Raw genomic sequence first — 25,732 nt, forward strand, 5'->3', positions numbered from 1 at the left:
ATAATTTCTATTATAATTTAATACAACTTAGATTAACGTTTCACTAGACGTTTTACCGTCGATAGAATATTATATACATATATATTTTTTTATGATATAAATATTTTTTTATATATTTATATATTATCTAAAACAAATTTCAATAAAAACGTTTTCGTAAAATTTTGGAAAAATTAATAAATGAAAAAAAATCAATATCTAGGTCTATATAATATGGTTTAAAGGTAAATAAACACATTTTTTTATAAAATGAGATGCGCGTTTAAAATATAATACATAATAATTTCACGTAAAATCACAATATTAAAATCAGTGTCTGTCCCGTAAAATTAACATTCAATAGACACGATATAAAAAAAAACAAATAAAATTTGCTACTTTATTAAGTAAAATAACCATTTTAATTGGAAGACATATGTGCTATTTTATTGTCTGGTACAATAAAATAGTAATTATGTTAGCTTGTTCAATGTACAATAGTATTCACTTTCACGCGTTGTCACCAATCAACGTTCTCCAGTTTGATGTTAAACTGTTTATTCTGATCAAAACCTGCTGTTTACCAAAATATACAAAATTCATTAAGACACTTATATCCATCACCTCGTGTATGACTAGAACACAATATTATATTGTGGATTCGTTTCAACTCACTTTGTGAAGTGTCAGCAGCCGTAGTGGTAGTCGCTAAAAATTGTGGTCGAATGTAGGTTTTCGATTGATTTTTCTAAATACATCAAACAAACGAAATTCCATTAAAATTAAAATATAGTTAACATAGCTGTTTTATAAAATATATATATTATATAAACAATATTAAAAAAAAAATTAGTCAGTTTGGTAAAAAATAAAAATGTATAAAGCTGATTTTGAATATTAAGAGAACGTCTTAGTATTCTATTGTTGTATAATACCAATACATTTTCAACTTTTTAAAGCTTAAAAAACTGCTCCCGTTATAACATACTCTCACGGGTAATAAGTTTATCCCTAAAGTCGTCTAAACATGCTGTTTGCAAGTGACAGGAAAAGTTTGACGCGTCTTCGGTCCAGGTACTTATGCATATATATACATATATAAGCCGATGGAAGTTTGTACTTGAAATAACACTATAACTTACCGTCGACGGTTGAGACGTGTGATTTTTCACGTGCTTTCTCAACGAACTCGGATCGGTGTAACGCTTGTTGCAGCCAAATATCGTGCACGCGTAGGGTTTCTGTAAAATAAAATTATAATATAATGTGAAAAATATGTTTTCATTTCGAAAGATCAAAGTACACAAACAAAATACACACACGGTAAAAAAAATCGTATAATACAAAATATGAACGCCAAAGGCGCAGAATTATGATAATTTCCGCTTTATTCGGCCGGATCGATTATTAATATTTTTTAACGTGGAATTCCAACCGGATGTAACCGGAAACGTGTGTGGCCGACACTTATTCGTTTACAATTTGTTGATAATTACTATTATAGACAAAATATTATTATTATTATTATTATTGTTATTTCTCGTATCGAGACGGCAACCAGCTTATGCAATTCAACAACATCAATGCGTAGGAGACGTGTGCTGTGCGTACATGTCGTCCAAACTGTGTAATAATTGGCATGCAAACCGTCGACAAAAAAAAAAAAAATAATAATAATAAATTAAATTAGAAAGTCACCACACGAATTATTATAACGACATTACATAACGGACCGACTCGACAACGTTTAATGTATAGTACATACACCGCCTATAGTCCCTGCATGTCTTAAATCAAAACGGTGTTTGCCGCCAATAGCAATAATTTTCAATTCCGTGACATAAATCCGTACGGGCTGATTTTAGGTTTTGATCGGGATATAATTTTTTTTTTAGAAATTCATAATCCAAACCGATGCCAAAATAGAAAAATCCACATCAACAGTCGTCGGTCGTGACGATATAAGCAAATCAGTTCCCGGGCCGATATTTAACCTGGTCAATATTAATAGAAGACATTGGTCTTTTTAAATGTTTATATTATATTTTATATATAACCCCATCTCTTAAGTGTGTTGATACCCCGTAAACTTAAGCTTTGTCGATAGATCTCTGGGAAAAAAAAAAATAAATAATAACAACAATTTGAGTATTGTAAAAATAACATAAACAAAAGTGTTTTTAACAATAAAAGCTACAACATTGCATTTATGTTGAGAGAAAACGAGTGTTGTATCCAATCGCCGTGTACCTGTACAACCTAACTGACGCCGACACGTATTCATAATGTTTGTATGTTATTTTTGGTTAAATAATTATTTACACAGAGATAATTATCCCCTCAGGGCCCAGGTTGCCTTTAGATGCGCTCTTATATCGGTGTCACGCGAGTAGAAAAATAAAATTACGCTTTACTAAGTAATAAATTGATACCGTCGACATATTATATTATTAGGTTTGCTTACAATTAGAATAAAAATATATTAAATCTATAAGCACTGAAGGTGTTAAACGCATGTAAAAACGGTGTAATGCCAAGAGAAGGTCGTTGCCGTTTGTTATTTTCTTAGTGGCAGAACTCTTTCCCTTTGACGTTTGTGTGCTGTTGTGTTTGATTTTCGGTAGTATAATATTTCTTTTCCAACCATAGAAATTACAAAAAAAAAAGGGTCTTATTTTATTTGACAATTTTGCGAATAAAACCTATTGGCGCCGAAACGGAATTAAATATTATTATTTGGAAAGTATAATAATAAAAAAAATCAGCTTAGTTATTCTTTATTTCGACCCCCCCCCCCTCCTAAGTCCTTCTCCTTAGTCAAACTATAAGTAGTTCGAATTTTATTTTATCCTAAAATTTGATTCGACCTTTTTAAAAACGACACGCGCTTTCCATTGCAAGATTTTGATATTATATTTATACCGATATCATTTTTTATAACTGTTATAGTTCAGTGTAATTGAAAATATAGTCGAAATGATGGACACTGAAATAATACAATTAGTATTTTTGGTATTTGATTACTATTTACGGATCTATGTCGTCGAAAACAATATTAATAATCAACATTGGACAATAGTTTATTAATTATATCATATGATTGGTTTTGCAAAGACTTTTTTTTATGATTTTTACCTTATTTGTTTGTTCGTTATGTGATGCATACAATAAACTTACAAATAACTTTAAATATTGAAATGGTGACAAAAATCAAAGATTTATATCATATGAAGGCTATTTGGTATGTATTAGATACGGGCTTTTCTTTTAAGATGTTCCCTTTGTAGTTGAAAGTTATAAATGTTTAATCAATTTTTACAAATCTTGTAAAAATCTGCTTCTGATGATATGTTGTGCATTTGATCAATCTACAGAGTGATTCATTAAGCATAACAAACCAATTTTTTAGTTTACGCTATTTTACAATATTACACAATAATATTTTCCAATTTTTATCTTTTATAATTTTTCTATAGCTCTAAACGGTAATGTGTATATTTCATTAAATTTTTTAATTAAAATAATTTGCTGATATTGATAATTTTATAATGTTGTAAAATAATATAAACAAAACGTTTTTCAATTGCAGGTTGTCTTAATTACCCATCTTTATATTATTCAGTCGAAGTAGTTACCTGTTCATAGTGGGTCCTCTGGTGCTTAGCTCTATCCGAACTGTTGCTGAACGCCTTAACGCAACCGACAAACTGACACGCGTACGGCTTTTCTCCAGTATGCGATCTCTGGTGTATTTTCAAATTTTCCAGTCTGGAAAACGCTTTTGAACACCCGGCAAACTATAGGCAAACGAAAAACAAAACAATCAATACATAATAGGTCGTATGTGTACCGCGACACAATCGCCAAACCTAACCTAACCAATTTTAAATAGAAAACGAGTGTCTTATCATTAATAAATCACCTTGGATATACATATGTTTTTTTTTTTTTAAATCATAATTGGTTTCCAAATATTTTATTACTAGTTCAGTGTTTAAAATGGAAATATAGCCGAATAGGTTTGGATCTGGTTTGGTCGAAAGAGGTGCCCCGCCCTTTCATTCAATCATTTCACGTTAACTCCACAACGGCGTGCATGCGCTTTGAATGCTCGCTGTTATGGATTTTCCATCGTCTTCACAGAATTTCCATATTCGTTCAAAGTAAATGTCAATAGCGATCGTCGGGAAACGAATACCGCGTTCGGTTGAAAACGTCTTACATCAAACGTCGACAAATTCAATTTTGCCGGCGAATTCCGTCGCGGGACAGTAGGGAAGATTCGCGGTCAGCCGAGGGGATCCGAGGCCTTTGTTTGAAATCCGTTCGGTAGTAAAACCGACAATGTTACAATTTTACAAGCCCACTACTACTGGCGGGTACAAGTAATCGATACTGAACAACTGAGGCACGGCCGGTCGCTTTAACGTTGGTGCAGGTCAGACCGGGAATAAAAAGGACCAGCCCGAGGGGGCCGTTTGATAATAAATCACTCTGCACACATAGCCTACTTTTATATATATATATATATATATATATATATATCTCGACATGCTCCGGAGAATATCCCAAAAGGGTGGAAACGATATTATTCAGAGAAACGATCCTACGACAACCCTCTGGTCCATAGTGAAAAACTGGCGCGAGGGGAATTCTCCTCCGACGTAATCTGATTAACAATATTGTTCAGCTTATACAGTATACCTCTATCTTTGGATTTGTCCGTTATTTCATACAAGGACATTACGATTTAGAAAAAGGCTTGAGGAAAAACTTAAATCCCTCATTTTTAGCCCACCGCAGAGATCCGAGGTTTGACAGCCAATATAGTCATATTATTTTAGTTATATGATTTTTTTTTAATTCAATTGCAATTTATTTTTATACTTTTGCTTGCTTCGCACTTTTACTTCATTAAATAGACACCACACGTACTACTTATACTACCTTAACGTATATATTTCTGAACTTTTTTTTAATCGAAAAATATTTTGATAATCATTTTTACATTTTATTAACGTTACACCCCTTGCGGACAATAAATACTGGTAGCTCAAGTGCAAAATTAGAAGTTGGCTTAAGTGCCTTAAAATACAAGTCTGTTGTATAAGTGATGTAAATTTATTTAATCGAGACTAAACGAGCAAATCTCACTTTTTTACTTTGGCAAACAAGCTCTTGACATTTTATCTCCAATACGGAGCTGAGTAGGTATTGTTATTACTATACCTAATGTGTTTTTATTTTATGATTTTTTTTTATATTTGTGTCTAGACCCACGATATATTTTAAATACATTTCTTCGTGTGGTAACTTTAAAAATTAAAAATTGTACCCAAAGGTACTTTATTGGACTAAAAATATGAAAAGTTCACCCCCTTCCCTTCAAAATTGAGAAAAACACCCAAAAAATGACATATTTTTCAACTTAAAAATAGTCTAATTAGATCCAAATTTCTATAGAATACTTAGACACTATACTTCAGACATAGTACTACCGATAAACGTTGACAAACCAAATAATATTATAAAGCCTTTTCAGGCTTAAGCCCTGAAAATTAGACTGAAGGTAGATCTAGAACGGAGTTACAACATGCACAATTTTCTTAAAAACTTGTAGTCAAACTTTTTTTATTTTATTAAGGAAAAAAAAATTACACTGACCGTCAATTTCTAGATTGCTATGTGTAAGTAAATCACCAGTCGACAGATATTTGAAAATATTATTTCATCATATTATTGTCAATTACGGCGTATGTGTTACTATAGCAATATATTATTATATACTGACGATCAACCCTAATCGTATCCAACCTAATATCAAAAATACATTTTTAAGCATATTATTGTCATTAAGTATTTTAATTTTCATTATTTTATTACGTTAATTTTTTTTTTTTTACAAAACCAAACACAATTTATGTTCGAATAGTGCCACGTTAGGGTGGACCAAATAGCAAAAATACATTATTAAGCACATTATTGTCATTAAGTACAATGCTTTTATCGGTATTTATATGTCTATCAATGTTATACTTAGGAATTGTACGTCTGTTTTAATCAAACCTTACAAAGCGAATGAAAATCAATGTAAAACAAGTATACATTCTAAACCTACCCTGACCTAACTGTCGGATCTATTGCGGTGTGTATGTAAAATCATTTTGGCATTTTTTTTTCTTTACTTCTTTACAGTTTTTCCGGAGCGCGATCGATTAATATACATTCGAGTTGCGTCGCGGCCGCGGTGTCGAGGGCACAGCGGAACCCTGAGTCACCCCCTCTTTGCAGACACATATAATATATATTTAGATCGAGATGAGCATATATATTGTACGTATATACTATAATATATATGTATATATGTATACACATATTATAGAAGCATAGATGTACACGCACATACCGTGCATTTGTTTGGCTTTTCTCCGGAATGGACGCGCATGTGTATGAGCAACTTGTACCGGGCGTTGAACGGCCGCACACGCCTGGGACACCCTCGCCATTGACACGTGTACTGGGCGCAGGCGCCTCGCGGTGCAGCGTCCACGTGCAGCTTTTCGATATGTCGCACGAGCGGTTCTTGACCTGCGCCTTCCACTCGCACCGTGCACCCTTCCCACTCGCAGGTCCGCACGTCTTCGCGTCCCTCTGTCGCCGCCGCCGCCGCCGCCGCCGTGGCCCTGGGTTCGCCTGGAAAAATACAAACACACACATTGACCATAATATTTAACAACCAACAAGGCAGGGCCGTGTCTGCCGTGTCCAAAGTCTGGGGATCGTCGAGTATACAGGGTGATTGTGGCTAACTACAAAAAAAATTCCGATCGATTTTGATAATATGATATTTTTTAGTGTAAAAATAATAATATCCTTTTGCGGTGGCCGCAATTTGCCTAAAAGCGACACGAAATTAAAAAAAATTTGATTAGCGTTGGGTATTATTTAGGTCGGTTGGGGTTAGATTTGGACAAGACAGGGCTAATGATTTGAGAAATATTTTTTTAAAGAGTACACCTTTGTCAGTTTATTAGCAATGTAAAAACGTGGGTGAATGTGAGGATGTGGTTTTCGTACACCTCACTATCCTGTCAATTATGTTCAGTAACAGGGCCAAGTTTCAAAAATATAGCCCCGGCCCTTATGTGTTTAAGACTTAGCAACTTGAGCTTAAAAAAAATGGTAACGTATAAATTTGGTTATCTTTTTGAATCAAATAAAAATTTGCTAAAAACATCGACTAGTAACGCGCGCAGATATAAATAATACTACACTCCGCCGTTCCTCCCGTCTTCAATTTTAAACTTTAATAACTTAACAAGTCATTGTTCAAAACTGGTTGGGTAGAATGCGTTTCATGATCGATGCGGTAGCTTTAGATCAAAAACAAATTTCTTTATTTAATATGTTTACTATTTTATTTGATACAGTAGCTAAAAAAGAATTTTTAAGAAGCGTTTTGAGATAAAGGATAATAATATCATTGTCCCAAAATGTTGTTTTCTTTAATTTTCATCATGATCCAAATAATACGCATACTAAAAAAAATTGGAATTTCGAGCGCTTAAATAGGAACATAAAAATTTAATTAACTTTTTAAACTAAGAGTAATTTGCTGAAAACGTGACTGGTCGATAACCAGTCAAAATTTAGAGCAAATTATTGTCAATTCAAAAAATATAATATAAAATATCTACGTTACCGTTTAAGTTTCAAAAGTTGATAGAGCTCTGGAATTGGAAAAATACTACAAAAAGATAAAAATTCGAATATTGTGTATAATATTGTAAAATAACGTTAACAATAATGTAAAAAAAAAAAAACTACAAAATGGCGATTGTTTTGTGAAAACACGAGTGTCTTATCCTTAATGAAGCACATTGTAGTTAAGGTCCCCAGGAGGGTTGACAGCCTTGTCGCTAACCCTCCCCCGAATTCAAAATTCCGGAATTAACGTAGCCACTGTCTGTATCCAATGTTCGACAATTATCTACCTACAACAATGTGGTCTAATGTTGATGTTTCGACAATGTTTACATTGTGTAAACACGTATTTGCCCAAGGGTCGGCCGAATGATTTTGCCCCTCCCCTCCCCATACTCTTGCCACCTTTTCCGAAGTAAACATTTGAATTGCTGACCCAAAATGGCGGGGCTGGAACGACAGTAACGAGCAAGTTTATACGGGCAGTTTGAGACACCCTGTGTAAAGACCGTGTACACCACTATTGTAGTAATATATGCGTGCCGGTTCACCCTCGTATAATCGTCGCACGGTTACGGCCGGTCAAGGACCTCGAGCGAGAGGCCCTTTTTGGGGGGAGAAGCTACTGTCAGAGAGGGCATTCACCCCAGAATTGTAATTGAATGTGCGCGTTTACGCCCACGCACGGCAGTTTTCCAATTCGTAGTCCTCCCCTTTGCTTCACAATTCCCGGGACTACCATCCGGGATATGTAATACGTTACAATGTTCATATCGACCGTGTTGCGATGGTCGGAGGGACGGGCGATTCGCCTCAATGTCCTTGGAACACAGCCATGCCCAGGCATAATAAACAACAATATATAGTACACACGGAACGGCGAAAACGACCGTAAAAATAAAAAACGACCGCCATAAAATACTAATAGTATAATGTTATACAGGGTAATTCATTAAGGACATCACACTAATTTTCTCTTAAAATAATTGCACTTTCGTTAGCTGTTTATCTTTTTGTTTCAGAGATTTATCAACTATTAAAACTTAACTGCGAAATTTGTCAAATTTTTTAATTAAGAATGATTTGTGAGTAGTATGATTTTATCTTTGCTCACTCCACGTCCCATCCTAAATGTTAGTCTTAAGTAACATTAAAAGTATTTATTATCCAAACCCCGGGTTTCGACCAGTCAAAATTGTCGGCAAATTATTTAAAATAGTTACCTAAGTATGTACGTTACCATTTAAGTTACAAAAGTTGATAGAGCTCTGGGAAAATATTAAAAAAGGTAAATGTTTGGTCATTTTTTATATTCGCTTCGTTACTCTTTTAATTTATATTTTAAGAGTGTCAAATTAAATTGCTTGTTAGCCGTTACACCTTAAAAATTCTTCGGCTTTATACTTCTTTTATATTGAAACTTATAATGAAAATATATATATAAATTATCTAAAATTAAAAATAGAAATTTTTACAAATTTTAAGCGCGTTTCCAAGTAAAAAGATCCACTTAAAAGTAAATTGGACTTGTATTATGTATGGTCTCTTGAATTTTATCCGTAGAACTTTGATGTTTTCCAAGAAAAACCAAACAAGGCGAAACGTTAAAACCATTAATAAATTGTTTGCTTTTAAAAAGTTCCGTTTTTTTAGTTCTACCTAAAGTGAATGACATTTTTTCAAACCAAACTTTAACATAGAACCTTTGCAAACCGGACGTCTTTATAAATAATGAAAATGGAAACCCCATTTATAATTTAATAAAATAATGCACAGTAATATATTGACGACCGTTTAAAAAGCTATTTTTCTATGTCATTTTTCAGTGACAATCTGCTGTAAAACAAAAGTTAAATAAAAATTTGCAAAAAATCACCACATGTATTTTCATTTGGTGAAAAAAATTACAATACAAGGTAAATTAATTAAAAACTGACAACAATAGACCGAAAACCGTGAGAAATATCTCGAGACTTGACGTTGTGGTTATTGTTATGGTAAAATAGAATTGTAAAATGTTGAAATTTAAATGCTCGTTTCCATTTACCGTTTTCGGTTTGAAAAAATAAATAATAATAAATAAATAAAGCGAGTAAGATTTGCCCGCGGTCTAGCGATTTTCGTTAAAAGCCTATACTGTTATTATTATTATTTGTCTTGTGGCAGATTTACCCGGTCGGTTTAATAAACAGCGACAAAGGCCTTTCAGTGTACGGCGTTATACTGCGTTTGACGGATTGTAATTATAATTATTACTATACAATATTATATTGTTAACGTCGGCAAGTGCGTATTATATTATTATAAATAATATTTGTATTTTGTACATAATTTATATATTAACGAAATAACAATAATGACATCAACGACAACAACAGTTACACAAAACTATATAGGATTAGACCTTAGGACGGATTCTCTAAAGTTTTCCATAATTTTTAAAAAATTTTATTTAGAGTTTCTGCATATAATATAATTTATCTAAACAATTACATATAGTTAAACAATAACAAACGTCAGTCAGTCGTCAGCGCTGAAGATGAACACATTTTTGACGCAGACAGTGTGTTATTTTATGATTAAGTATGATTAAGGTTTTAAATGTTAATTTATTGTATACAACCATCAGTTGCTCAAGTTTTTTCTAGAATAAAAAACGGCCAATAGAATTATACAAAATTACAACAAAACCTAACAGAATACCAGCCTCGGCAATAAAGGAAATTAGGTAATATATAGAATGGGAGGTTCGGAATTGGAATTAGGCATGGAATTGAGAGTAAAAATAATGTTTAAGGATCTAAGAAATTAGCTAACATATCGCGTATAGGAGACAGGGAGGAACACATAAAAAGGACATGAGAAAGATCGCAAATAGACTCCTCAAAGCGAAGAGAACACAGCAGAAGGTGTCAAGTTTTCCATAATATATTATATATTTTTTTTATTGAGCAGTATTCAAGTTTTTCGGTGGAAAAACGAGTTGAACGCCATCCAAAAAGGGTTTTACGACGAATCGTTTCCGACCGATCGTGTCGGCTTAACCTATCGAGTAGATTGTGTTATTGTTTTGTTTTGTTTTTTTTAGTATTATTCGCCCACAGTTCCGAGGAAGTCAATCCGCTGAGCGCCAACAGTTGCTGTCAAATATCAAGGTCGAGGATAAAAAGAAAATTGAAACAAAAAAACATAACGTCGGTTTTCTCCACTTCACGGAAAAACATTGAATCACGGGTATTTTTTTAGCGCCAAACGGTATACAGGGCGATTCGTAAGACACTTGTTTTTTTTTCTTAAGACAATATCAATTTTGTAGTTTGCCTTTTTGAAAATATTTTTGTTTTGTCTTATTTTACGATATTATATAATATAATCATTACTAACTATTTTTTAGTATTTTCCAGAGCTCTATCGACTTTCATAGAAACTTAAACGGTACGCAATAGGAGAATAATGGAAACAACTAATTACCTAACACATAATTATTTTTATTGATTACGTCGTTCGTTTATATTTAATTTAATTTATATAGTTGTAATTTCTAAATAATGTTTAACAGTTTTTTAATTAAAATAATATTAAATCGGACGAATTAGTAATTTTTTATAATTACTGAATTTATAACGAATAATAATTTTCACTTTAAAATAATAAAATATTTGTATTTTATAATCAGCCTAACTGTTTATTAAAATTAATTGGCGCAATATATGTAATTCAATTTTTGAATTAAGAATAATTTTCTAAAAATGTCGACTGGTCGATAACCAGTTTTGGATAAACTACTTTTAAATTGTTGTAACTTTAAAAATAATATTATGTATGTTACAGTTCAAGTTTTAAAAATCGATAGAGCTTTGGACAAATTTGAATATTGTCTAATATTGTAAAATAACATAATATTATGTTAAACTAAAGTGCCTTCAAATAGAAAACCTACAAAATATTTTTGAGAGAAAATGACTGTCTCTTATCCTTAGTAAACCACGTATAACCACGGTATTGCGTCGATCGATTTTGTCCACCGGAAATTGGGCAATAAACTGCGCCTCGAATGTTGTGTAAACTGCGCATGGCAACTACCAGGTATGTAATCCCTACATGACCGTACGATATACTTAAGATTTTTAAGAAATTTCAGGCGAACGTGAAAATCGTCAATTAATCAAAAACGGATTCAAATGTCGTTGTTTGGGCGAATTTTCTTAATATCAAATAAAAATGGAGGCGTACCGCAAGTGTACAACACATTACGATATTATTGAACTGTAAAAGTTTAGTATACTTTATTCTACTAGACTTATATGGGTTCGTACAATATAATATTGTATTATTCACGCCGACCTTGCGTCAAATAAAACGAAAAGCGATATGAAATTTAAAAAAAATATGTGTTTTAGGTTCGTAGGGGGTTAGATTTGGATAAAATTATAGACTAGGTCCAAAGTGATGGAAAAAATAGATGCACTCCTTTAGTATCCATACGAAACATAACTTTGGTCTACCGCGTGTGTACTCACTTTGAAAAACTGATTCCAACGCGACGTCGAACATTGCGCCGCAGTCGTCTCTGGTCATGACCACCTGGAAATGAAATTCTCGTTTAAGGGCGATGCCGATAAGCTGTATACAGTAACAATGCATCCGATTTAACTCACCTGATTGTCGGACACGAGGAAGGAGGCGTGGTCGACGTCGCCGTCCAGGAAAGACACGTCGAACCCGACCAAGTCATCGTCGCCGTCGACCGGTGCTGGTACCGTGTGCCCAAAACTGTCCAAACGTCCCTAGGGATAGGAGAAATATTTTTTTAAAACAAAATATAGTAAACATTTTTTTTCAATCGCACCGAGTCCGCAAACGTCCTTCGTCCCTCGACGACGGGATCAGACAGGAGCTGTTCGTGTCATACTTGTTGGGCGATTTAAAATGCAATCGACGTTAAACGTTTACGACTTGGAAGGCTATAAAACCGTCCCGGTGGGTTTGCAATAATAAGTAATGGCCGTGCTCGGATTAACGACTTTTTGACAGAGTCAGCCGCGACTCTGACATCTCAACCCGACCGATAAACCCCTTCAACGACTTTTACGTTTTAGTAGGCAGTCCGCCGACACAACGGTTTTACGGTCATGTCATTGTCCAACAGTACAATACGATTAAAATCGATTTACGTTTAGAGTTGGTGGCAAAACCACTTTACAGAACAAAACTTGAAACACCAAAGTTTGAAAGTTTTCCGACAGAAAAAATAAGAACGATTGTTTTGTTTATGTAGTACAATTATTGTAGTTTATTGATAAGAAAGTGTGGTAAATAATATGTTTTTCAAAATAAAAAAAATAAAAAAATTGCTGTAAAGTGGTTTTAAACCATCGATTATTTAATATTCAGCTATATATAACTACATTATTTATATTATCATTTATTACAATGTATTTGCAATTAAGACTACATACTATGTTGATGCTAGTGCCATTATTGAGTATGTTATATCGGGTATCGATAAAAAGTGGTATCATCTCATCCCGGATTATTTTGTCCATATTTTACAATGGTTTTTTTACATCTAGATTAATTATGCTTGATTTTTTATGCGATAATACCAATAATAAAAAATGAGAAACGAACACACGGATTGCGATTAATGTTGAGCGAAGGGACATCGGCTATTGTTATGTCATTATATCAGTTTAATACCGTTGTTAAGCTCGCAATCAGTAAGTTGTATTTTTATTGATCTCCAACAAATAACACAACTCCGTTGTGGACAAGTTCACGTTGGTTTTCGGGTAATTCGAGGGGACCAGATTTTACAGGTTTGTCAGCCGTTAATCCTCGATAATTCCTCGCGTAATCATTGGGGTAATTCGCTTTGCGCCCTACACTTGGCCAATTAATGATCATCTGTTGCGTCATCCCTAGCGTTTATTTACTATATAATCTGTCTGTAAAATAATAACAACATGATCGTTAAAGTTGAGTTACAGCCCACATTGTACACACAGCGTTGTGCCACATTAAACAAATATTTATTAGGAACAAGAAGTGTAAACTATATGATACAGCTTTATTGCGACTTGTAAGTTCACAAGTCTCGGCTTAGACGCTGTCGTGGACTAAACCCACTAATGAACCCATTAGTGTTTTACCTTGCCCTAATTGAAAACAAATTAATTTTCTACCGACAGAAAAAGAACAGGTAATGTAAAGCTATTTAAAAAATTCTAATAAAAGCTCACTGCAATTTGTTTTTTAAATTGCAAGTTGGAATTGGAAAAACGGAGTTTGTGGATATATATAAAAAAAACATGAGTCCACCGTTGCGTATGGCTGATGGTAAAAATATTTGCATATTGATTGAATTTTTCCGACCGTCAATGATGTCATATTATTAAAAAGTATATTTTTTGCTTCGATTTCCATCTGATCGTGTGTCAACATGTTTTTATTATTATTTCTGGTGAAATAAGATTTTTCCAGGAAAAGAGTTTTCGAGCATTTTTATACACGAATAATATACTAATAATTCCAATAGCTAACGCGCACTCACATACTTCACACATGCAGAAGTGACATAATATTAACAACCCCTAACTCATGAGCTTTTTAATTAATTATTGTTTTTTCCTAACGTTTTATACATTATAGTTAGACTGGTGTGAGACGACTCCCCGTCAAGTGTACACAATGATATTATTACACTAAAAAAAAATCACGGTATGTTAAGTTAAATCTAAAAAATGTAGATCAGTGATAATGTTTTTAGGCTGACAACATTTCTGTGTTCAAGTTATTTTGCAGTTTTATAAAACGACTTAATTTACCATGACAAGTTTTTTCCATTTTTGAAACTTAAACGGTAACGTACATATTTAATTGACTTTTTAAATTAAGAATCATTTGCTGAAAACTTTGACTGGTTTATCATAAACTGAAATGTCCCCGAAAAGAAAAACTACAAAATTGCAATTATTTCAAGAGAAAACGAATGTCTTATCTTTAATCACTCTGTACTCTGAATTAATGCAGCTAGTTGAGTGATGAAATTTCTCTAAAGCCACACACTTTTAACCCAGCATAAAGCCTAAGTGCTACTATTTTGAAAAACCCCAAGAAAGAAAAACTATATATCGGATTTCTACATTCAAATCAAACCGACTATTTTGTAACTAATCTAACCTATCTCCATAAATATATACATAGGAGTGCATTGCTGAAAATCAAAGTGAATACTAAAAACCTAATTTATATGACTGACGAAAGGTTTGGTTAAACTGTGTGAAAAAATAAGGTAAAAAAAAAAATATCCACAAATAATTGTGTTTGATCATGAGGTTAATGCTAAAAAACTGAAAAAAGGACTGTATACGTTAATCATGACATGAATTGATATTCTAATTGATCCGTTACAGAAAATCTATATTCTTCAACAGCTCTGTTTGCAGGTCAACCATTTGCATAGCACCTCCTTTTGAAAAATCATTTGTATGGTGACGGAGCTACGCCAACACGATGGTCTTATGTATGTCTTATTTTATATTATATGAAATGTTTTTTTTTTCTTTTTAGTTATATGCTGTTCGATATAAAAAATAAAACGTTAAGCCAACATAAGCGTGACATGTGTCTAGTAGCGCGTATCTTCGAAAGAATAAATAATAAATAAATAATTTAAAAAAAAACAAGAAGAAGTCTTTTTAAGTGACTTACTAAACGTATACGGGGTGTCAAACGATTTGACACCAGTCAACCTTAGACCCGGCCAGTCACCATCAATCGAAATCGAAAATCTTAAACCGTGCAATACGTATTTAAACCCATTCTTCGGTATGTGAGCCTACTTTAGAACCTGTAAAATAATTATCTAACGGTAAGTGTATATTCCCGAAGCCCACCAGCTATTGTGTGTATATGTATATATTTGATTAGCTCATTAACGAAACAATGAACTAAGTACTCCTAAAATGTTTGCCGGATAATTTGTGTTTTACATTTTTTTCTTTGGACTGTAGACATAATTTAGAAGTTACACAAATTGACTAGCGTAAATTCGAAGCTGTAAATGGAACCTTATAAACAACGCCCACTTAATTATCAATTAAATTCTACATTGCTTAAAACAGCTATCGACTGGCAACTTATTTTTTTTTTTTACTATATTATTTTTGCTTGAGTAAGCACATAAAACGGGCGATTGTGTTTCGATTTAAAATTCAATACCTCCTCGTTAAAACTTTTCTTTATAAAACTTATAATGGACGGGTTCTGTTACAGCATTGATGGAGTAGCGGTGTACAAAGTACACTGTTTCCCATGTACAGTGCGGTACATCTAAAACACACTCATTTCCCCTTAAAATAATTGCAAATTTGTTAGTTTTTCTTTTTGGAGACACTAGTTTATGTTATTATACAATATTCTAATTTTTATCTTAATTAGTACATTCCAGAGCTTTATCGACTTTTAAACCGACAATAATTGCTGAAAATGTCGACTAGACCAGTTATAACCAGTTTCAGATAATAATTAATAAAGCGTATAAGTCATTATCCAAAACTGGTCACAGACCATTTGCGATTTTCAGCAAGCTATTCTTTAAATTTCAAAAAAAGTCAAACGTTTAAACACATACGTTATTGTTTATGTTTCAAAAGTCGATAGAGCTCTGGATGATATTAAAAAAAAATATAAATATTTTTATTAATTTCATAATATTGTAAAATAACTTGAACAACCATTTGCTCAAAAACGAAAACTGCAAAATTACAATTATTCTAAGAACCCTTATCATATCCGCAACCATTCACCCTGTACATTCACCCCATTTTTGTGCAACACACGGAACGCATCAATTTCGGTGTAGAATTTTTATCAACATTGATGTACCTACTCTTAATGTATTATTTTTCCTTCGAAAATGTTTTCATACAAAATTTAACCACGCCGTTGCAACACATGAAATAATTATATTATTACTTTTCAAGGGTACATACGCCGTCGCCTTTTGTGTCGGATTATATTATTTTATTAACGTCAAACGAAGTGTTACAGGTTTTGTTATAATAATAATAATAATAATACTAATACTAAAATATACGAAGCGAAGAGGTTCGAATGACAATATTGCTTTTGTAATACGATTTCCGACGACACACACCCGAGTGCGTCAATATTAATACACCGGCCGACAATAGCGTCCGTCTAAAATGGTTATTTTATATTCTTAATCTGCTAAACTAATTTCTGAGACAATCAGGACTCGTTTGGACACAGATAACAAAGACACGTGTTACCAGCTGCCTGTCTAACGTTATTATTCCACACTCGGTTTAATGCCGAACAACGCTGTTCGAAGAGTGTCTAAAACATAAGATGCGTTTATTAAACCTACCTTTCCCGTGTATCATTGTCGGGCAAATTGCAAACGGCAATCATAATAATTAATAGCGGTAGTTTATTATATTATGCTGACGAATGATTAATGCAATCACTGTTTTATTACACGATATGGCGTATTTGAAATATTAGGATAACTGACTTTGAAATAATTCGGATAAGTCCCGGAAAAGTTAAAATAGATAATCATATTGTATGGTAACTATTACATTTTTTTAGCCGTTGTCAACATGATCGTCTACTTTTTAAGAACCGTTATCACATAATATTGCAACTATTGCCAAATTATTTGAGTGCCAAATGGCGTACACGTGTACAGTTATTAATTACCATCGATGGTGATTATTTCAATTGCGATTTGCAAAATTAATTTTCGGCGACACTAAAAAAGTAGCTAAATTTTTCACACCGTTGTGTGTACATAAATAATAATAATATGTACCTACGTTTTGCCGTTCAAGGAATTCCAATTAAACGGGACGATAATTACTATTTCGTTGATTTGGGCAAAAAAAAAATCACTTCCACTACGTTGCTTTTGTACAACAGACGAGTATAAAATTTGACGGACTATCAATTAGGTATCCTATTAATATTATTGCTATTATAATTGGCACGCACAATTTGCATAATCCAATTTGCAATTTTCAACTATACATTTTTTTACTCGGAAAACCCAACCGTGCAAAAAATCATATTGTAAAACTGGTTGACGTTTAATTGAAAAACGATTGTGTAAAATATTACAATTCATAGCTTTGATTTTATTCATTTCAGTTTTCGGCGCCACTATTAAATCTATATATTATTGTGATCACCACAGTGCAGATCCATTGGTAAAACTATGACCCAGTCGGGATATCTTAACAGATAATAGCCCTTTTATAATGATGATGATTATTTGTCTGTACAGTTACCTGCAAAATATCTTATCTTGACAACAGCGAAATTTATAAAAATAATGTATGAACAAATATTTTTAAACACACAAAAAACTCTGAACTCAATGCCTTCCGAGCAGTGTTGGGCAGTTGTATTTGAGCACAATAAATCGAATATAAAGTACAGTTTAGTCGGCCTAATTATTTATTTTTAATTACAATATTGTCAATCGTTAGTCGGATTACAATTTCCCCAACACTGGGCCGGGATTAAGCAATGTGCATTATACCAGGCTTATGACTAACAACAGCTGTGACTTAACCCATAGCTCATGGCTTTGATACAAATCACCCGCGTCGCATAGTTTATCAATTATTAGTAAATAGTCCCAATATTCGTGTGATATATTTATTTTTGGTAAAAATTTGTAATTACAATTTAGTTTTTTTTTAGAATTTGATTTTCAATTACTATTTAATCGTGTTGCATTAAACAAACAAAAAATGATAAAATTAAAAACTGTTTTTAAACGATAATTGATATTTTTCAACACTATATCCCCCTTACCCGTGTTAAAACCTATTAATTTAGGATTTTTAAACATAACCTAACCTATTTAAATAAAGTATAATTTTCTTAAAAAAAACCACTGGTCAAAAACCGTTTTTGTATAGTTGTTGATAGCTTTTGATGTTAATAAATTTTAAAAGTAATTATCCAAAACAGGTCGTTACCCATTTCAGCAAGTTATTCTTAATTTGAAAACTTAATACAATCTAAAACGTTATCATTTAAGTTTCCAAAGTTGACAGAGCTCTGGAAAATTGTCTTACATTGTAAACTAACATAAACTAAAGTGTCTCCAAAATGAAAAACTACAGAATTGTGAAAACTAGTGTCTTATCCTTTGTGAAATCCCCCTGTATCGTGTGTAATACAATCTATGACTTTGATTTCTTCCTATTTGTTTTTCGGTGTCATTATTAAATCTGTTTGTTATTGTGCTTATCATAGTATATTTTGACTAGATCTAATGATGGTATTTTTTATGAAGATTTAAAAAACACATCTTGGCGTTTCCACAATGGACTATCACCACACTTAATAACCCGTAACGCACGGCACGATAATATATTATTATTATTGTGTTTATAACCATTTGTCACCCCGAATAGCCCAGCTTGTCACATATAGGGATGTCACGACCCCAACCCTTTATGCTTAATTACCATCACCAACACCAAAATATAATAATATTGTACGACAAGTATAGTTTAACACTCGGCACGACATATGTTTGCCTAAGTGTAGTTTAAATGTATTTAACGCTTCGACTTGTCGTGAACTCGTTTCAGTTTAATCGACTCCGATAAAAATCCGAGTTTAAAGAGATGGTTAATTTTTGTTTTGTTTTGTATTCAACATAAATTGAACATGAATCGATATAGTAAATTTTATCAATTGGCGCCTTGAAAACTTTATTTTCAAACGTTCACAACAGATTATTATAATCGCTGCAAAAGTGAAATCCGAAAGTATCTAATTTTGGGGTTGCTAATAAATGTGACTTGTGACCACAAAAAAAAGGATTTATAAAGTATTTCAAAAAACTTATAAGACAATAAACGTTGATAAATATTATTATAAAAATATATATACATATATATTTATTTAGAAGAAATACGGATTGTATGATATTAGCTGTTTTAAACAAGATTAAACATGATTATTATTTAGTTAATTGTGATACTATCCATATGATTTTAGAGTTAATTTATAGCACAAATTGAGAACTTGTGACTAGACAACTAATTATTTGTATTATTTTGAATATTGTATATATAGGTTTAAAACTTAGTTGTTGAAGCCAGATTTAACTCAATTTAAAAAAAAAACTTAAAAAATAATTAAGCCATATCATACCATACATTTATAAATACTAAAATTCTCTGTTGCTCGCATAAGTTATAAAAATACATTTCTTTTTGTTATTCTATTTTGTCATTAATTTGTTTTATTATTTTTAAACATAATTTTCTGTTAATAAAATATTGTAATAATTATATGATATAAATGATAACTGGTAAGACATTCGTTTAAAATAATTGAATTTTTGTTTTAGTTATGGTGCTGTATTATAAAATTATTAAATATTTACCTGTTTAAGTATTTTCCAGAGTTCTATCAACTTTTTAAACTTAAATGACAATGTGCATATATTTTAATTAACTTTTTCAGCAAATAATTTTTAATTTAACGAGTAAATTAAATATATACGTTGCCGTTTAAGTTTTAGATTGATCGATTTAGAAAATAAATACAAATTAAGGTAAATATTTTAGTAATTACTGTAATAATGTTTTTTACAAAGAAAAACTATAAAACTGTTGTTATTTTCCGAGTAAATAAGTGTCTTACGTAGTAATCACCTGCATACCGGCTTACGCTGTACGGGTAAATCTAAAAATCGTGTACTCACATCCAAGTGTTCGACGTTGGCCGGCGGCGCCAACGTGTACGGCGAACGTAGTCTGATGAGGTCGTCCGCAAAAGTCCTCGTGCCGGGTATCATGGACGGCAACGCGGTGGCCGAGGTGGCCACTTCGTCGTCTGCCGGCGGCCGTTGCTGTTGGCTCAGCCAGGCCGACGACTCGATGGTGTACGGCACGTCGTGGTGTCGCCAATTATGGCCGCCGTCCGAAGAGTCGCCGTCGTCGTCGTCGTCGTACTCGTAATCGTAGGCCTCGTCTTCCGTGGAAAACCGCCTGGAAGACGGCGGCGGCGGCGGCGGCGACGTGTCGTGCGAGCCGCCGTTGTCGTTCAACAGCTCTTCGTCGAACCAGTCCAGTCCCACGTCCTTCATCCAGTCCTGCGGTTCGGCCGCGCCCGAACAATCGTCGAACCACAGCAGACACTGATGGTGATCGTTTTCGATTTTCATGATATAGTCGTTTTGCGACGCGTCTTGTCTTGTCTTGCAACTCGGCCCTGTCGTCTGCGCGTCCCGTTCAACACTGAACCACCGAAGGGACGCTTATTATTATTATTATTATTATTATTACTATTACAATCTTCATTTTTCCCTTCAGCCAACAACACATTTATCATCGGGTCGTCACACGTGATTTTTCACCTCCTCCTCCTCCTCCTCCACCTCCTCCACGATCTCGTCCCTCCACGCTGTGTTACTGCGAGTGTTTAGCTCGCGTTTAAAACCACGTCTTGTGTTGTTTGTATTTTGTTTTTTTTTTAAACATAAGTATATACTTGTTGTAAGTCATGTTTTTTTTTCCACCACCATCTCGATCGGATAATAATAGTCGTCGGACTGCATAGTAATAATACAGTAGTTGTAAAAAAAAAAAAAATTAGTATTACGGTGTAAAGAAGAAGAAGAAGAAAAAAAGTAATGTCGTATCATAATCTCGCGTTGAAAAAAAAAAATACCCAAGTGTTACCATATTATATAATATTATTATTATTACCATATAGTGTGTGTATGTACGCGGAACATGTGCGAGATACGCCAATGGTCGCCCCTTTTTTTAATTTTTTTTTTTTTTTTCTAACCACTGACAATTAATAACACCTCCTACTCCTCTTCCTCTCCGCTCGCAGCCAGCATCGCGTACATTTGGTGACCACAATTATTATCGTGTGTACAAGCTGCCGTTTAACGATATTTCTAACTTTATGACGTGCCCCCCCCCCTTCCATCCTCTTGTACACTAGATTTGCCGTCCGTTCGTAGGAAAGCTCGTAGAAGAGTAAAAAAAAAAAACAGATTTAATATTTTTTTCATTCGTTCCATCTCTTTGATATTAATTTATTTCGACTCGTTAACCGTGTAACGTACACGAGGCACTGGCGAATACATCATACTTACAAATAATATTTAATTAACGACGCGCATATTGTGTGTACAACTCTGTACTTACTCGATAAGTATCTCGGGCTTGGGTACCTCGAGCATGGGAACAAACGCGGTTGTGTATGTGTGTGGTGCCTTGTAATTACACAGTGTACATATGATAAAAAGCCAGGGGTCGAGACATAGTGAGAACGAAGCATATATTGGAAGGCGGGGGAGGTCACGGGGCTAGATGATTTATTACGTGCAACTGAAAGTGATAAAATCACTTTGAAATTAACGCTTCGATGTCAGTCTCTGTAATGGTAGAAAAATGCAAAATATGTCAATTGTTAACGACAACAGTGTGCTTAAAAATGTAGTTTTGTTATTAGGTTGCACACGATTAGAGTCGATCGTCCGTCTATACAAAATATGTATTGCTATAGTTACCCGTGTATATTTTATTGTAAACAGCTGTTAACTGTTGAGTCAGTCGCACAACAATAACGTAAAACATAACTTATTTGTCACTAAGTAGTAGTGATGTATAATTAAATAATAATATGTTAATATATTTCTTTTTATGACTATTGTGCAGGAATGACGACTACTATTTTTCAAGATTTCCATAACTTATATTTGTATTGTAATATTTTTTATTACACCTAAAAGAGTTTTTACTAATATAAGTTACAAATTACTAATTGATTCGACAAACAATATTTCATAGGTCAACTTAATAGTTGACCTATATTTAAGTATATTAAAAAATTGTTTATACGTTCATCGAATACAACTTTTATTGTTAAAATAAAATACCATTTGTTTAAACCTATAGGCTAAACTCTGCCCATTAATATTTTCATTATGTCGACAAATTTATTGTTATTATTAAAATATTCTGTTTTAGTATTATTTGTTAAACATTTAGTCATGTGCAACAGTTCAATCAGTCTGTGTTGGCCAACCATAACCAACGATTGTTAATAATATTATACATGGGCTACTAGAGTAATTGGGATTAGGTACTCATTTATTTGATCTGTTTACTCGTTTCAAAAAAAAATTCTAAAGGCCAAATTTATTTAACTTTAAAATGTATTCAGATATTTGATTACAAAACGTAACCCAAATACACTACTAATATTATATATAGCATACTACAAATAACAACAATAACAATTATTGTATTGTTTATTTTTTAATAGTTTACTAGATTTTATAACTACTCTATTCGATTTGTGTGAAATTCCCTGTTAAGATTAATAAGCAAGAAGAAACGTCTTATCTGTAATCGGAAAAATTGTATTTAGGCTGGGAATTACTTTAGAGTAAAATTTAAACTCGCCTTGTTAATCGAATGCGAACAAATAAATCACTCAGAGTTCAACTAGGGATTTCCTATTTGAATCGGCTTCCATGGATTGAACGGGTGTAGTAAGCCGTAGGAAAAACAAAAAAGTTTTCTCTCGACCGAGACACCGGGTTGAATTTTATAAAATATTATGTACTTAAACTTCTAAGTGTATAACCATGTGTCTGTGGTCGTTTCGGCTGTTGTTGACTTTCATAGGATTTTCCGTCGCGTAGTTTGTGCACGGCCTAATGGATACTCTCGCCGTCTTGAGATATATTCACTTGACAGCAATTATTTGTGTTATTATTGTACAGTTTACACCATCGACTGTAAAATCCGTCAAGTACAGTCACGTACTTTCTTAAATGCTTTCAACGGCTATAGCGCGCACCGCAGTCGAGTGGGTCTGGGATGATTTTTATTATGTTATCATGTTTGCGACAGGGGCTCTATTAGATATTATTATTTTGCCCGAATTTCTCGTCGAATAGTCTCATCGCCGGAGCTATATGCCCATTTTGGTAATGTACGGACGAACGAAGGGGTATGAAAAATACCGACTTATGTAACTCCTGCGCTTGTGGTGTGTATACCGATGAAGGACAGAAAAACTGCTCTTATTGCGGGTCTTATTTCTGGTCACTAGGTCTTTATATCGTGTACGCCGTTAAAACGTTAAAAACCTGACCAAGTGGAAAACAATGAATCCGTAATAATATTAATACAGTCGTACTCGGACATATGTTTCGCCACACACACATTAGGACACGTGCCAAGAGGCTTTATAATATTTTCTTTTTTTTTTCTATATTCGTACACACGTATTATAAGAACGAAAACAATACAACAAAAAAAAAAAAAATTATATTATTACACACACGTCTTACAGCCGCTTCTTTATCGTTTTGTTTGAGCCTGGTAACAAAAAAATATATACATACATATATATTTATACATACATAATATGAATTTTTTTTAAAAGCTATTTAGGGACACGTGTCGTTAAAAAAAAAAACACAGCAGGAGATTTAGCTGTAAAACGATCGAAAAAGGTAGATCAGACGGGCTTGCTGTTCGCCTAGACTTGTCAAGTACCTACTTGAATCACGTCATCGACGAAATAGAAAACCAAAAAGTGACAAGTGAATAGGTATTGCGACCTAAGGTTGAGTAATTAAATTGAAAAATTTAGGGCGGAGTGCGATGTTGAGTAATGCGCACAGATAAAAATAAGTCTACACTCAACCCTTCCTCCGGTCCTGAATTTTTTAATTTTTATTCAAATATGGACCAGTCGAAATTCAAAAATTCATGTATGTTATCATTTCAATTTTAAAAGTTGAGCCAAAAGTCGCAAAATTGGACACATTCTTTTAATTCGGCTGAAAACAAAGCGTTGTTACGTGCCGTTGTTCATCTACGTTTGTCAACATTTCCATTTCAATTTTTCGAACGGCTATATTGAAACTATAAGATAATCTTATAACATTAACCTTTAGATTGTGCGTCATACCTACTACTTACAATCACAACACGGCAAATGGACCGCGTGTACAATCGGTTTCGATTTAGATTTCTCGCGAAATATAATATACTTGAATAATATATATTTGCCTTGACTGCCCTTCGTGTCGTTTTCAATTGGACAGATATATAATATATATCTGAAAAAGAAGAATTTTCCAATAAAACTTAATTTGTTTATATATGCCATTCGACGGACAGTTATAATTTACAATCGAAAGTCCCATTGACGGGGTTTCAGCCGTTTTGTACCAGCCAAATTAGTCATTCGATTTGTCGTGTAAGGCACTTCAAACAAACGTGACTATTATGCAAAAATGTATTTTTGTGAATTACCTATTGTTGAGCAATATATTACAAGAGTTATGACGCCACGGCGGAATATAGTAAATTAGATGTTTTATTTTTTTAATTCACACTTAAGCTTATATAAGAAAAGGAAGTGTTGATTTTACAACAAGGTGTGACCTTGAAGTGTCGAGTCGAGTTTTATCAAGTGTGTAAAGTTGAAAAATCCTTCGAGTTAAAATCCGAGAAACTTTCTCGAGTCTCCGTTACAAGCACTTCTGCAAAATCCCAGATACCTAATTGGATAAAATTTAATTAAATTCAGTAGGCCTTGAAGGTCGAAACAAGTCGCTCCGTGCAATGTTAAACGTAGTGCCAAATAAGTAGTTTCGCATTAACATCACTTCAAACAAATAATGCTGAATTAAATTTGAAAAAAAAAAACAGTAATTTGCTTTACGAGTAGAGTCAAGAACTTAGGGGCTTGTCAAAGATATTTTAATGATGGTTTGTCTAAAAAAATGACATTTCATTTTGGTTTCTTAACTTTGTGTGAACAAAGCGAAACTATTAAAAGAAAAATCTGATTTTTTTTTTTTTTAATTTACATTATCGCCAAATGGCCAACCCTTGTTGAGTGTTCTGACACCAGTAGTGTAATGGACTTCGTTATGTTTGTACATGCGTTGAATTCGGCACGACGTGCGCTCACATACGCTTTTTATAGAACTTGATATTTTTTACTT

The 25,732-nt window shown here is 33.2% G+C and overlaps 1 protein-coding gene across 2 annotated transcripts; it reads right to left on the reverse strand.

Moving 5' to 3' along the window:
- Positions 1 to 207: 207 nt before the first annotated feature.
- Positions 208 to 20,986, reverse strand: LOC126838231 (zinc finger protein 143-like). 2 transcript variants are annotated; one of them, XM_050572508.1, is made up of 8 exons: positions 20,444 to 20,986; positions 12,342 to 12,470; positions 12,204 to 12,267; positions 6,386 to 6,672; positions 3,615 to 3,776; positions 1,122 to 1,220; positions 655 to 727; positions 208 to 552 (listed from the first exon to the last, which is right to left on the reverse strand). In XM_050572508.1, the coding sequence occupies exons 1-8, from the start codon at positions 20,903 to 20,905 to the stop codon at positions 500 to 502; spliced, it is 1,329 nt and encodes a 442-aa protein (XP_050428465.1). In that variant the 5' UTR covers positions 20,906 to 20,986; the 3' UTR covers positions 208 to 499. The 2 variants fall into 2 exon arrangements, with proteins under 2 accessions (XP_050428465.1, XP_050428456.1); XM_050572499.1 differs by having other exon boundaries at positions 208 to 555.
- Between the last annotated feature and the right edge of the window lie 4,746 nt (positions 20,987 to 25,732).

Source organism: Adelges cooleyi, unplaced genomic scaffold (assembly GCF_023614345.1).
Source record: "Adelges cooleyi isolate 19-005CV unplaced genomic scaffold, UGA_ACOO_1.1 ACOO_flye_CR_arks_rails_tigmint_CR_PRNA_108, whole genome shotgun sequence".
Taxonomy (NCBI): Eukaryota; Metazoa; Arthropoda; class Insecta; order Hemiptera; family Adelgidae; genus Adelges; species Adelges cooleyi.

Excerpts from the sequence above, each read along its gene's own strand:
- LOC126838231 (XM_050572499.1), bottom strand. The coding sequence starts at position 20,905 with ATGAAAATCGAAAACGATCACCATCAGTGTCTGCTGTGGTTCGACGAT. Across the intron at positions 12,268-12,341 it reads TCCTCGTGTCCGACAATCAG|GTGGTCATGACCAGAGACGA; the intron begins GTGAGTTAAATC and ends TTTCATTTCCAG. Across the intron at positions 728-1,121 it reads ACACGTCTCAACCGTCGACG|AAAAATCAATCGAAAACCTA; the intron begins GTAAGTTATAGT and ends TGATGTATTTAG.